This window comes from Lichenostomus cassidix, chromosome 1 (assembly GCF_008360975.1).
Source record: "Lichenostomus cassidix isolate B80296 chromosome 1, HeHo_3.0, whole genome shotgun sequence".
NCBI classification, from domain to species: Eukaryota; Metazoa; Chordata; class Aves; order Passeriformes; family Meliphagidae; genus Lichenostomus; species Lichenostomus cassidix.
The window spans coordinates 59,644,314-59,658,758 of NC_139479.1; the positions used below are offsets into that span (position 1 = coordinate 59,644,314).

Here is a 14,445-nt window from a genome sequence, read left to right on the forward strand (position 1 = left end):
TAGAATGAGAAATTTGAAGGTGTTCATTTTTCATCAGCCTTCTTGTTGCAGAAAAATATCAAAGGTCCACGCTGGTACTTCCTCTACCAATATTTTAAATTATTTTAATCTTAGCTAATATTGAGAGCTCTTTTTTGATTTATAATTCATTTAGCCAAGTTATCTGCAATTAATAGTTCAGGTAGGGGAAAGATAAGTTTCAGGAGACTCTTGCTGGATTGATTAAAATTCAAAAACATCAAAAGAAAAACTTACACAAACAATATGGTAGAAGTCATATTTATTGATAAAAATTAATATATCTGCTATAAAATTTGTAACAGTAATGCAACTGAATATTATTTTGATGCATAAACCTGAATGTTACATACCAAATACAATACAGTAACACTGGTTTCCTCCTTATTTACATGTTTATGAAAATTGATATGCAATCCATGTTAAAAGAACTTGTAATGGAGAATAGTTACATTAGAAAAATAATATTCTTGATAAAGCATTCTTGAGGACTCCAATCACATTTTCAGGCCTCTTTCAATAAGGCAAAAATCCCTGGTACAGCATATAACTTAATTTACAAAATACAATAACTTCAGACACATCTTCAAGTTTTCTTTTGGTATGCTTTTCCTCACTGTAAAATTACTCAATTCTCTTACTAAACAGAAAGAACTTTCTATAACAAAACTTAATGAGTTCTACTACATATTACATATAAATCGCTGTAGCTTAGCGACCATAAATGGGCAATCTTTCTCCTTAACTGTTTGCTCAATGAGCTTTTCTTAGATGTAGGACATGTAGTATTTTGAAATCATTATGACTGTGGTATCTTTCTTCAGTTTTCATAGGAAACAATCTGTCACATTTTGAAACTTTTAAAAAATTTTTTATTTTATTTTAGGAACTGGTGCACAACTACATTTCCACTCACAAGAAAACGTCACAAATGTAACTAAAATTAGGCTTGGATAACTTTGAAAACATACTACTATGTGCCCAAACCCAAATTTCTTACTTTAATACTTTATAACCCTGCCATGCTCTAGGAATTCTTCTTCTGCATAGCTTCATTACTAGTCACAGTCAGACAGTTTTAATTCCTTCAAAGGCACAAAACTTCCACCTCTTTTCCAGTGTTGCTCCTACACCAGTGAATTCTTGTTTAAACATGCGTGGCAGTCTCATCAAAAGCATTTCTATCTCATTGGCAGAGATCTGAGAAAGAAACAAAGGTAAAATTAAAGTGAGAAAGATTCCCTGTAGCTTGTAAAGAGGAAACATTAAGAACAGATATAATAGGGGTGCGGGGGAAAGGAATCCAGGCCATGTGAAAACAGTCAACCTTTTATTTTAATTTTTTTTTAACCTTAGCCTGACATGACTTTCCAGACTCCAAAGCAAGTGCAGATTCCTCGCAGGAATGATTTTGCCCTTGTAGGTGGCATCCCACTGCAAAGCAATGACAACTGCCGTGTCGGGGCTGTGGCCACAGTGTGGTATGAAGTCCATCTAAAAACTACAGTCATGGGTGTTCTTGTGAGGAGGAGGAAGCAGATGGGACCTTACTCTTCTTCTCAGCCTACGAGCTCTTGAATTCTTCTCCCAGCTCCATCAGTTTTTCTCTTTCACACTTTAATCAGTTCCTTTTGTTACTTAAGGCAGACTATCCATGCAGCCATCTTCCCTCAGTCTCACCCGGTTCAGCAGCCTCAGATAATTAAGCAGTGAAGTTCCCAATTTTGCACTGGTCAGGATGTTTTTATCATTTTTAAACTTTAATGACTGGTCACCTTCCTAATGGGAAAGATGCTCTCATTACAGAAAACACTTCCACAAAGGCGACCTTCCTGGTATAATTAGCAGGGAAGACAAGAAATGAACAGTCATGGAACATGAACCATTTTATTCTACTGCTTCTAAAGTGATGGTCAATAAAGGAACAGCAAAGAAATCTATGGGTGCTGCCTGTTATCCACAGGTATCTCCATGGTTTGAAAGGCTTCTCTTGAAATAATGATATTTCTGCTTATTCATATTAGTAGAAAACTTCCATGGTGAAAACTTGTCTTTTTAAAACAGTATATAAACATAAAATATGCTAATTATACCTCAGTACATCCAAGGGGGGTGAGAAAATATCTACTGCCTCTTATTTTTCTGTAGAGGTTAGTGCAGCAGAAAGATTAAAGGATTTGTTCAAGGTGGCACCAAAACTCAGTGTTGGAGGCTGTCTACAGCCCCAGAGTGATCCAATCCATCTGTTAAGTACTCACATGGTAGCAGTGGGTATCTGGTTATGTTTGTGCAATGCATCTGAGCTCTGTACTGAGCCCTCAGCCCACATGGGTATGCTGACCTTATCATTCCTGTTCAGGCGAGGAATGACAGGCTAACCATGGAAAGTAATTGAAATTCATCTCTGAGATTGCATCTCTGGATCACGCTATTAAAAAGTAATTTGTTTCTACAAGCAGTTGCTTCCAAAATAAACCAACGAGGTCAAATTCTGCAGCCTGTGTTTATTATGTGGTAGGTAGGTCCAGTGGTAGCTGCAGAGATGGAGACAATGCTCCTTCCTTCAGGGCTCTGTTTGCAAGTCAAGAGCTTGGTCTGGGCAGCCTCACAGAAGCCAGTATGCTACTCATGTGAGCAGAAATTCAAGGACAGAGCTCACAGTCACACACACGAAGGGAGCACAGCAGTGCAAGGGGAGAAAGTTGAAGAGCTCTGTGGGCAGAACCAATGAGCAGCAGGGCTTGGAGCCCCAGGAGTCCATATTTTGGATGATTGCTGTTATCAATCAAGAGATACAGAACTGGAGGGGTCATCCAGGGGAAAAGCAGTTGAAACTTAGCCAAATGCTGTGGTAAGGAAGGACTTGAAAGGTAACTGAGGAGACTGGGCAGACTGGGTGCTGCAGGAATTTGGGACATGATAAAGGAAAGTGTAGAGGCATAGAGAAGCAGAAGAGGAATGGCTGGATGTGTGAAGCTCTGGATGCATCATTTCTTGATAAAACTGGACATTTAAAAAAGATTTCAAATTTACCAGTTTCTCACCTCTTTCTACCATCCTTGTCCCCTACTCTCTTTTCATCATGGGTGGCAGTGGGCTGTAAAAGCACTAACAAACCTGAGTTGCCATGGCTGAAGGCAGTGCCTAACAAATTCATTATCTTTCCTCACTCATCAAAGCAGCCTGTTTTAATTCCAGTGAGCTTCTGGTTCAGGATCTCCTCTGCTTTCAGCTCTACACTAATTCATAGAAACAGAGGAAGGATGCAGGATTGTCCAGAAGCATGAACCAGCCCATCAGAGCAGTGGGAAGCTGATCTTAGCTATGGGCTGAGGGGGCTGTTCAGGAACAAAACATGACCAGCATCAAAGGAGTTGTGCCACAAGAAGATCTGGGAATAGACCATCATGCAGGTATTGGCAGATGTGGGACAGAGCTGTGGCTGCCCGCAGGATGACCCCTGCAGCTGCTAAGTGTCTCTTGCAGCCTGGCAGCCTGTTTAGCACTTGGAGTACCATTCACCTGATCAAAGGTGGCTATTTCACACTTGAGCTTCTCACCCTTGACTTGCTTAATATTCAGTGCAGAGGAATAGGCCCATTTTGGGGCTTGGTTTCATCTCAGCCAATAGCAGGTATTAAAAAGTAAGTCAAAGAATCCTATCCTACAGGTATGTGTTGACTACGGAATGTACGAACTGATGCATTAAACACTTTGCACACTGTTTTGTGTTGGCCTCACTTTAGTCTTGGCCACAGCTTCACAGAAATTAGCAGTAGGGTCACCCAATTCCTTTAGAAGGTCATCTCTGCTTCCACATGGAGACAAAGGATGTGCTACATGGTCCATTCCTGTGTTCATGAAGGTTCAGTTTGGTGTGAAACACAACCAACAACTTTTCAAAGAATAAAGAGCCACTTCCAGAAACTGCAGTTTGATGGCCATGGATTTTTTTCTCCTCAGCTATATTTCAGAATCATGTGTCATAAAAACAGCTTCTAGTCTTTGCCATTTAGAGCTCTGCTCTTCCGTGCCACAAAGAATAGCTAAGCAGCACGAGGCAAAGACCTCAACACAAGCACGTGCACTGTAATTTGCAAATGAATAAAGACTGCAAACCCCCAAGCCCCATATCCCATTATCTTTCTAATGGAAATGCATGAAGAGTTTAACCTGCAGTAAAGAATAATACAATATTTCTAAAGAGAAAGCAGATTTTGATTAAATTTTTTTTACCCTAGAGTCCAACTGCTGCATATAAGACCAAAGATACTCTATATTGGCTCCGAAAGGGTGGACGTGAAGAAATGTGGATATGATACCTGTATTAAAAACAAATACAGTAAAAGTGTTGAAATTACCTCAGACACTGTATCATTAAAATAGGCAAAATAATTCTGAAGAGTCTGTTCTCGCAAGTTTTTCAGTATGAATTATAATTCTTATTTTTCTTGCACAACCCAATAAACATAACAAAACAGCATATTTTTAATACAGTCAAAGTAGCATGCTAATACAATAGCTCATCTTCAGGAATGACAGCAGTTAGCAAGTAAGTGACCAAGATAATATACTGATGAATAAAGGAATTTCTAAACAAAGCCTTGCTTGGAGCATTTCAACTACTAATTTTATGCTTGATTTACCAATATAAAATTGTGGATATTGTAATGGTAAAATTATTGTTTTTTTCCCCTTCACTGGATTCTCTGTTGTGAAAATGTTTCATACAATTGTGTCAGAACCTTCACTCCCTCAAATTTTTCTAGTAATTATGCAGATGGTGGTTATGAAAAGTGTTTAATCCATATTACCCCTAACTGCTGCTGAAGAAAACACAAATCCTTTATGACACATTTGCTTATTTACTTTTTCTTAAGAGAGAGCATGTTCTGTCTATCTTCATGTTGTTTTCAGGATGATTATAAAAGGTATGGGAATAAAAGTGGCTTAGAAGGAGTCAGGATCTAAGTCTAGAGATTTTTTCTGCAGTGAAAATCAAGTGACAGCATTAATAACGATGACCAGAGAAAACAAGATTTGGGGCATTGCTATTAAAAGCACTACCCAATTCCTCCTCTTCTAAGCAAACAGTGAAAATACAAAATGGCATGTGTGTTACTTGCTGTTTGGGCAGAGCTGAACTGTAAGAATCAGAACAAATATTTTCAACTCTCTTTGGATGGGTTTCTTAGCTGAACCACCCTCAGGGAAGTTTCTTATACTTTAAATCATAAACACCAGGATTAAAAATGCTTACAAATGACAAAAATGGGTCACCGTATCTTGTGTACTGCAGGCCATACTGCTTTCTTGATGCTGAATGAATTAGGATAATCTTGGATTTCATTTTTCCCCAAGTACTGCCCATGGTTGAAACTGATAAGCAATATTTAACGCATTTTAGACTGGCTTTGCAAAGAACACCTTTTTTCCTCCCCCACTTTTCAAACAGCATTTACAGACTTCTGGTCCTGCATAAGGAGTGGGGTGTATTTAATTTTATACTATGGCAAGTCCTAGCAGCAGTGACCTTCTTTGTGCTGTGGTAACTACAAGCAACCACACAAGAGCTCTAGAAACAATAGCCAAGACCATCATACTTGGATGGGATGACTGGAAATCCAATTTGTACCCAAATCACACTTTACCAGTGTCATTGCATCTGTTATGTGGTTCCCAAGGCTTTTTAATTCAGGACATTCAAAGCCAGCTCTTTCATATAATGTAAGTAAGAAGTAATTTGTCAATATTTTGTAGTTATTGACTGGAGTTCCATGATAACTTTTTAGTATTTTTTTTTTTCTTTTATGCTCTTCTCCTCCAAGACAACACTGTATTTTTTAAAATATAGAAAAACTTAGTGAATGGATAGAGGCAAGGCCCATTTTTCCCTTGCCACACCTGATCATGCCTCACAGGGAGAGATAACGTGAAATTCATCTTGAGGAATCTTTTATACTTGAACTGTAACAATGAGTCAGTTGTGGGGGTATTATGACTGGTAATATCTGAACTGAGATTATTCTGTTTATCTGACTGTGGCACTGAACAGCAGATGCACAGGACCCACTTTGGGACACTGCCACCATTTGTTACAGTCAAATAGTGAATGACCTAGAAAAAAAGAGTTTGTTATTCTGTTCTTAAAATCCCAAGCTTGCTGTCCTTCTCACAGAATGAACTTCTCACAGAATGAACTACATGCAGACCAAGTACTATCCCCTGCAATGAAAAGTTCCAGGTTTTATTACAACAAGCAGAATCCAATCAACTCATACATTTATGTACATTCCACTGTTCTGCGTCTCACCAGTCACAGGGAGTTTGTGTACCAAGCACTTTAAACATTTAAATACATTCTTCACTTTCAAATGACCTCTTTGGTCTGAACTGAAGCTGTGAATTGCTGAATTTGTGCCTCAGCAATAAACCAGCAATTTTCCTGGTGCCTAGGTGATGCAAATGAGTTGCACTTAAACAAATTAAGGTAGTTTTGGAACTATCACTTAGCAGGATGTCACTGACTTGTGAAAAGACCAAACCAAAGAAATTAAACCGGTTCTTTCAGGTCAACGTTACTACTGCCATGCCACAGGGTACACTTTGGACTGTGGGCCTTCATGCTCCTTGAAAACTGCCCCATTGAACCCAAATGCAAAATATGCATGGTATAAATGGGGCATGTTCCCTCCCAGGGTAGCATTGGTACAGCCAGTTCTGTGTGGCTAAATGCCTGATACCAGTTAGCTGGCCCACTGCCTATAAACTTTAGCTTTAGGCACTCTTTAACAGTTTATTTTAAAGATTTTATTCTAGGTAAAGGATATGATGGTCCTTGTGGTATTCTTTATAAATATTCATATTGCTAATTCCCTCACCTAATGTCAAAGGCATAAATCTGGCTTGCTTAATACATGCCGTATACATATTTTTTGCTTGGTAATTTACTAATATTATTTCCATCCCTTCTCCTTTACCACTTTGTCTAATAATCATATAACAAGCTGTACAACTCTGGCCTGCAAAATCTTGATGTAAATAAAGTCATCATACATTCACACTTCAAATTTAAACGCAGATCCTGCAATTTTCTTCATACCTAAAATTATTTCATTAAACTGCAGAATTTTCCAGAAAGGCAAAGTTCACTCGTATTTTAGGATTTTTGTTACTAAAAGCCTTTCTAAACACAGATTTAAAAAAAAAAATTTTTTTTTTTTCTTTTTTACTTTTATTAGCACAACAATGTATGTAAACACATATGCAAAACAGAAACCTGTTAAAAGGCATTTTGTTCTCAAAAATCTTCTTTGGCGTTATCTTACCTATTAATAGTGCCTCTTTCTCTGATTTTAGACCCGGGCTTCGTTTCTCTGAGTTTTTTTCTCTGTCTTGGTTGACCAATGCTACTGTCAATACATTGATTTCCTATAAAGTTTAAAAAAACAAACAGGTGGTCATGTAAATTTCATTTACCTCAATTAAACTTGTCTGCTTCCTTTCAACTCTATAAAAAAATCATTACTTTAATTCACACCTATAGACAAGACAATTATAAATAATTGATTTGTTTGCAGAATATTAAGACACATTTTGAACTACCTTTATGCCAAGTGCTGCCAAGAAGAGAAATTTTGCTTGTGGAGTAAGTAGTAAGTAGTGACTTTGTTGTTAGTGCTTCTTCATTATAAGAGCTAGAGAGATTGCGCCATAAAGTGTGGGGATGGTCAGAAAACTCACATTTTTTAGCTATTAAAGCTGTAAACCAAGACTGCTTCCAGGGAACATGGATGGAAACATTCAGCTACAGCCATAAGAGTAAATTCAGCAGTCACTAACAACATTTCTAGCTACTAGACCACAACCCTCTGCCCTGTTACACTCTTCAACCAGTGCCTGCCATGGCATTGGCCGATCCCAAACAATTCTCAGGCATGTTTTGGGGGTTGACACATTCTAGGAAGACCATTCCTAACAGGTGGTTTGCATAAGGCTACCTTGTTTTAAGGACTAAAAGAGTACCAACCTGAAGGGCAAACAAGTCAAGGCTGCTACTCTCAGCTCCTCTTTTCTGGAACCAGGTGGCCTGAATCACCCAAATTTCATCCAAGAGATCACATAGATGCTCCATCAGAAGTACCCAGGCAGTTGTGTGACTGGGTATATGTGAAGTAAATAAATTATTTCCGAGGCACATAAGTAGCCTCAGAGTGTATTGCACAATATCCAAGCATATCCATGGGCTGTTTCCATGGAGCAGCCAATGTGCAGTAACTCGTTCCTTGGTGAGGCAGTGACTCACACTGCTGCATCTGCTCTGTGAAATGCTCAGCAGCTCCATGCAAAACCTTGGAGGCAGAGAGCATGGCGCTGGAGATTTGATGGTGTGAGGTGGGACTGTGAAGGAATGGTGCTCTTGTTCTGTTTGAGGGAGTCAAGGTAAGCTGCTGGACCTTGCGTGGGACTGGGCAGCCTTAAATGCAAGCAAATATGTACTATTTGCTGTAATGATTTGGCTCCTTTGGGACATGCCCTTGGGGTGGTTCCTTGCTCCAAAATTCTTGGCAAGCAGTTTTGGCAATAAAAGAGGGACACGGGGCTTGGGCTGCTCTAAGGCATTTCTGAACGTGTGAATAATCCATGCTAAAAAAAGGCATAAACTCCAAAATATGTCAAATGAATGACTAAAGACTCCACAGTCAGTGAGACTAGTAAAAAGAGTCATGCACTTCCTCATTCTCAATTGCAAACGAAAAAGAAGCAACAAACATCACCCCAAAACCTCCAGTGATGTGGCCTGTGCTCTTTATAGGCTTGCTCCAAGGGGCAGCTGTGGGATAGGCAGCACCTGATGGCTCAGATGCATCGTGGCTTCAAGTGTTCCTTTGTTTTGCAAGCAGGAACAAGTTGCCATGTGCCACCTGAGGACCTCTATGTGCACGTGAGTGATATCCATGCATCCTTAGCCCCCAGCAACAAGGGGCTCTGACAGATCCTGACCCATACTAAAGGAGGGGGGAGATCCACTGACTCCTCTGGGGTTTGTTGCAGGTGTAGTGGCCAGCTGAGGCATTTTTCCTGGCCAGAGATCTATGTGTAGTTGTGCACATGACAGCCTTTCCTGCCTTTTTAGTTAGCAGAAATGAAATAACTTTTTAGTTGTGTATTTTAGTTTAGGGAGTCTGCAGCTCAAGAGATGGCAGTGATCCCTTCTTAAAATAATGGTGTTTCTGGCTGCTCTGGAAGCTACATCACCCTGACACCAACACTGCTGTAGTGTTGTAATGCACAGGGCACATTATAGCAGCAGCAGCATGCTCTAAATTGTACAGCACTGTTGATTCCCCTCCTGACAGAGCCAAAGGCTAATGCAAATTCTGATCTACTGCTGGCCGTGACATCCAAAAACAGTGAAAGGAAACTCAGGCAAGAAATTGAAATAAGAGAGGTGTTTACATGAGTTTCTCCAAGAGCACAGTAATGACAAGGGGGTTACAGATCAGAACATTGCTGGATGACAGATTTCATGATAGTGCAGCAGAAAAGCACAGCAGCGTAACGCCACCAGAACTTGTACAGGTTAAGATGTAACTTTGACTTCATCAGAGATAAAAAAGCAGTCTAAAAATAGTAATTCCTGAGAGGGGAAGGAGAGAGCAGAGAGATGTGCATTTGATATAACAGGCCCCAAACACAGCACACTTGCAGTTTCAGGTGGGATTAGAAGTTTTGTCAAGCAGTGATGCAGAGAAAGAAACTATAATCCCATTGGGAGCAACAAACAGATGGATTCTCATTTAATGCCTAGATTTGAGCCTGTGCAGAACTTCTTGTATGATTTATAGGACAGTGTAAATGGATGCTAAAGGAAGTCACATCAAGTCTTCCTTAGCTGTGTGTTGGTACAGATGATAAAAGAGTAAAAAAAATGTTATGGGAAAGCCTGAGGAAACGAGTGGCAAAGATAGATACTGAGCAAACCACTGGCTTTAGAAGAAAGTTGCAGGTTCTTGGAGGCTTGAAAAGGAGAGGTTTCTGCCATCCAAAACTACCTGCCTCACAGAAGATGATAAATTAAACCACTCTGATGTATTCAGCTACCAGAAGAAGTTTGCACAGGCCATGAGAAAATACAGGGTGTGCACAGCCACATAAAGTACATCAGAATTCAGTAGCAATGCTGCTAGGAATTAATAGCGGTTTAAGAGAAATGGCATAATTGGGTCTAAGGAATGGGTGTGAAATTCACCCAGAAACTGGGCTAATTATAGTGTAAGTAAAAACCTTAATAAGCTGACAACATACTGCAGATACAAATCTGGTACCTATGAAGCCTCTACAACAAATCCTCATGAAGTTAATTTACACATTTTTTGAGGCACTACTTATGTCAACCCACAGAAACAAGACTTTTAAGAGTACAAGGGTGAATGAGGCAATAAATAATTGGAAAAAAAGCCAGTTAGGTCACCTCTCTGACATGAGAAAAAGCCACTGATCATCAGATCATCAGATGCCTGAGGAAAATTATTTAATATATACTACATTAAACTATTTCCTTTCTTTCCTGGAGACCATTCTTTATTTGGCATATTATATTTTCTGAGGCCCTAAGCAGTCTCCTTCAGCAGGTTTCATTATAAAAGGAATATTTTGCTACCATCTGTCAGTTACTGCAGTAAGGGACAAGAACACAGCTGAGCATGTGCAAACTGGTACTTATTAGAAATGAAATGACCTTGCAAGAACTAAATGCAGTATGTGAAAGGCTTAATCCAGGTTAAATCACACCTGGAGATCATTAGGAACCTGGCCTATTTATTATTCACAAATTATGTCAGGTATTGGAAAACATGGAGGACCAATTTGATGATGACAGCTCCAGAGCTGCTCAGTATGAATGCAACCATTCTGTGTGATGCTCTCATCATTGCCAGCTTAGATTTTTTTCTTGAAAATGACGCTTTCATCTATCAGCAGATGATGAAAAGACACGAATTTCCCTCATGGGATTGAAAACCCTCTGGTACCACAGATATCCCTTGGGAGCAGCATTTTGATTCAGGGCTCCCTGCATTTGAACCAGGGAGGGAGAAAGAGACAGAGAGTCTTTCTGGAAAACTGTCAGGAGAACTTGCTGGATGAAACAGAAGACAGCAAATAATTTTATCCCATGGACTATTCACCTCCACAAACAGATCTCTGGCATCACCACTGACACAGAGCTGATAGCTGTGGAGAGCCACACATGGCAGTTTTGCACGTGTATGTAAAAAGCCTGGCTGTAAGGTGGGAGAGAAATTTGGTTTGCATCACTCACTCAAGTATCTTGGCTTCTTTTGGAGGAAAATTCTTTTGGAAGAGGTATGGGCAAGTATATTGCAGCAAAAGTTGCCAGGTCTCATTGTCCAGAGAGCAGCTGGGTCAGACACTAAAGACACAGCAAATGAGAGAGTGATTCCTGTGAGAAATGCACTCTCCATAGGGAGAGACAGAGGTCCTGAGGAGTAGAAGAGATGTGGTGACTTTCTACAGAAGATAGTCACAGATCCTGTAAGAACAAAAGGTTAGCTCTGCACTCCAGGGCTCTAACATATCAGAAAGCTCCAGATACTTAGGCTGGATAATTTCTCTGCTTTATTGGTTTCTTCTTTCCCCTATGGGAAAGTAAGATATTAAATAAAAAGTTCCCAATCTAGATAGCATTAATCCCCTTCAAGTTAGTCTTGAACCAGTCCAAAAAAGGCAGACTAAATATAAAAAATTTGCTCTTGCCTGAAAACATATGCTAGCTAGCATCCCTAAAAATGGGGGAGTGAGGACTTGATATTCTCCACAAATAAGTGTTGAACAGGGCTTGCACAGTAGCTGCCCTGCCGGAAAACTCCTCCTGCCAGAGTGCAGTTCTACGGCATCTATTGCTCAGGACTCTGCTCAAAAGGCAGAATATAGGATTTAATGAATATGACATTGAAGATACCTAGTATGTGACCAGGATGCAATGACATCCAAAGAGATGAAATATTCCCTCCACTCTCTGGGTAATCCAAGTATTTGATAATTATCTTTGAATCTAGGGGGATTGATGACTGCTTGCATACTGTCTTCAAAGACTTCATTTTCTTTAGTGCAGTTTATGGAATTCTGCAGAATTGTGTGGTGAGATGGTAAAAATAATATTGTGTCTTCTGAAAGACCCAGTAAAAATCCCATAGACCTGGCAGCCTCTGGAAAAGTCTGCATTTTTACTCTATGTACAAAGCCAATTGTCTGAGGCATTAAAACAGCAGCAGAATAAGGAAAGACTAGATGTTTGTCACAGCAGGCATATGACAGAACAACTGCTGAATGTTGTTAGATGTAAGGGATATGCCACACTTTCTCATCAGCCAGGGGATTTACGAGAGAAAATGAGTAGGAGGAGAAAAAACTATATATCTGAAACATAAGTAAAAATCTTACAGGCTATTAACAGCAGGCCAGAGAGATGCTGTAAGCTTGGAAATAAAAGGTAATTTTAAAATTCTGATGGAAGAAAGAGCCATGCACACATGATACCAAATCTGCAGCCTATAAGGTATTGAGAGGCATAGATGTACCTCCTCTGCGCCGACAGAACTGGACTTGGACTTCAAGTGAGTTTGCCCAAAGTGCTTACTGGGGACCAGACAGGTTTGACTGCAAACTTAGGTAGAAACTGGTCTGCAACATGAAGAACTGTATGTATTTAATTTATTTTCATTTATCTGTGAACCTCCTGAAGTCTGGTATAGTTGGCTTTGCTTTGCTAGTCTTTCTTTAAATGTACTTCTGACCCACATCTGAAAATTTAATCTTGCCATTTTAACCTGAGTGGAGCATAATTCAATTTCCAATCAAGTGAATGGAAGTCTTGCAATAGTTTCAATGTACATCAAGTCAGGCATCTTAAATTTATGGAGACATGCAAGGTTGAGGTACAGGACAACTTCTGACAGCTTGGCATAGCTATCAGTTGAGAATGGGCTGCTGTCCTTGTCTGTGTTTTTATCCACAGTGAATTCAAAATTATTCAATCCAAGTTGAGCTAAACTACAGTGAAAGAGCTTATTTAAATTTAACTTAAATAAAATTTCCTTGCAAATGTGGCAATGTATGAGTACACTCACAGGCAGTGATTGTGACTCAGATGATCACAGCACCACAAAATCATGCAGATGACCTTGGGAGATCTCTAGTCCAACCTTCCACTCAAAGCTGGATCAGCTGAAGTGGCAGAGCACACAGATGCACAAAAAAAAGGTAGCAGTCCAATGGCTCAACAGTTTCTCTGCAACATCCCAGTCCTGCACCCTTATCAACAGAGGGCTGCCTCCGTGCCCTGCAGAAGGGATTTTCCAACCACCATCACTTGCTCCATTCTTGTGAAACTTGTGATTCAAATCTAATTTCCACAAGCACGAAGGAGTACAAAGGCACCATTACAGATGAGGAAAATGTGATAACCTAATCAGAGAAAGCAGAGTCCCCTGACCCAGCCCCTCCCAGGGCTGTCACAGGAAAGCATCCAATCCAGGGGTCAAATGTGACACCTATCAATGTCAGTCCACCTCTCTGAAACATCTTACAGACTGAGGGAGCACTGCCTGTAGGAATACAGGACTTTTTAATGGAATGTAGGAGCAGAGAATCATGGGATTGTACAAAACTTAGTTGTGTCCTCAGCAGGGTAAGAAAAGGCAGGAAAAGGGAGGGATCACAGCAGTTTGGGAGGGGATAAAGGGGAGTGATTGCATGTGAACAGATTGCTGGTCTGTGCTCTTGTCTGGCCATGCCAGGCCCTGGTCAGTGTATAACACTCATTAAACTCAGTTTCTCTTTTCCTGGGGGAGGGACTCTCTGTTCTGTGAGGAATATGTGCTCAGTGTAGTTGCATATTGATTCCATGGAGCTACGACCACCTGGTCTCTGTCAGGCTGCAGGATTCAGTGTCTCCCAAAAGCAGCAATATTTGGTTTGGGCCAAATGTCTCTAGTTCTTTCTTAAATGGAGCTTGGTCCCCTTCTTGGCTACACACAGTTGTGATGTGTTGTGTGAAAATTTGGTTGAGTGACTGAACTCTAAAAGTAACTTAAAATTCTCCATAAACATCACGTGTGTTACACAGCTCTTCTCTCAGTCTGTCCTCTTCAGTGACTGTTTCTGACTCTCTGCTGACTACTCTTCTAAAAATACTCTGACTAGAAAATTGCTCATAATTTTTGAATAATATCATTCTTTTGTTGCTTCACATTAATTATCTTGTGCTAGTGAATTAACTACTTCCTAGAAAGATTATCTTTTGCATGGTCCTGGCTCCTCACAGCCCAAGAACTGATTTTAGTTCTAAAAAAGTGGCTAGCACTAAATTAAATGCCCTTATGACACATTGTTTATATGCAGAGA

General features: G+C 40.0%; 1 protein-coding gene across 9 annotated transcripts in view; it reads right to left on the reverse strand.

Annotated features, from left to right (window-relative positions):
* Positions 1–263: 263 nt before the first annotated feature.
* ENOX1 (ecto-NOX disulfide-thiol exchanger 1) overlaps positions 264–14,445 on the reverse strand; it is a 365,143-nt gene continuing 350,961 nt past the window's right edge. For all 9 annotated transcript variants that reach the window (XM_085059363.1, XM_085059338.1, XM_085059308.1 and 6 more), the window contains 3 exons: positions 7,347–7,449; positions 4,255–4,340; positions 264–1,218 (listed from right to left, as the gene is read on the reverse strand). In XM_085059363.1, the coding sequence (XP_084915489.1) occupies positions 1,087–1,218; positions 4,255–4,340; positions 7,347–7,449 (321 nt within the window). In that variant the 3' untranslated portion in view covers positions 264–1,086. The remainder of the gene's footprint in view (positions 1,219–4,254; positions 4,341–7,346; positions 7,450–14,445) is intronic.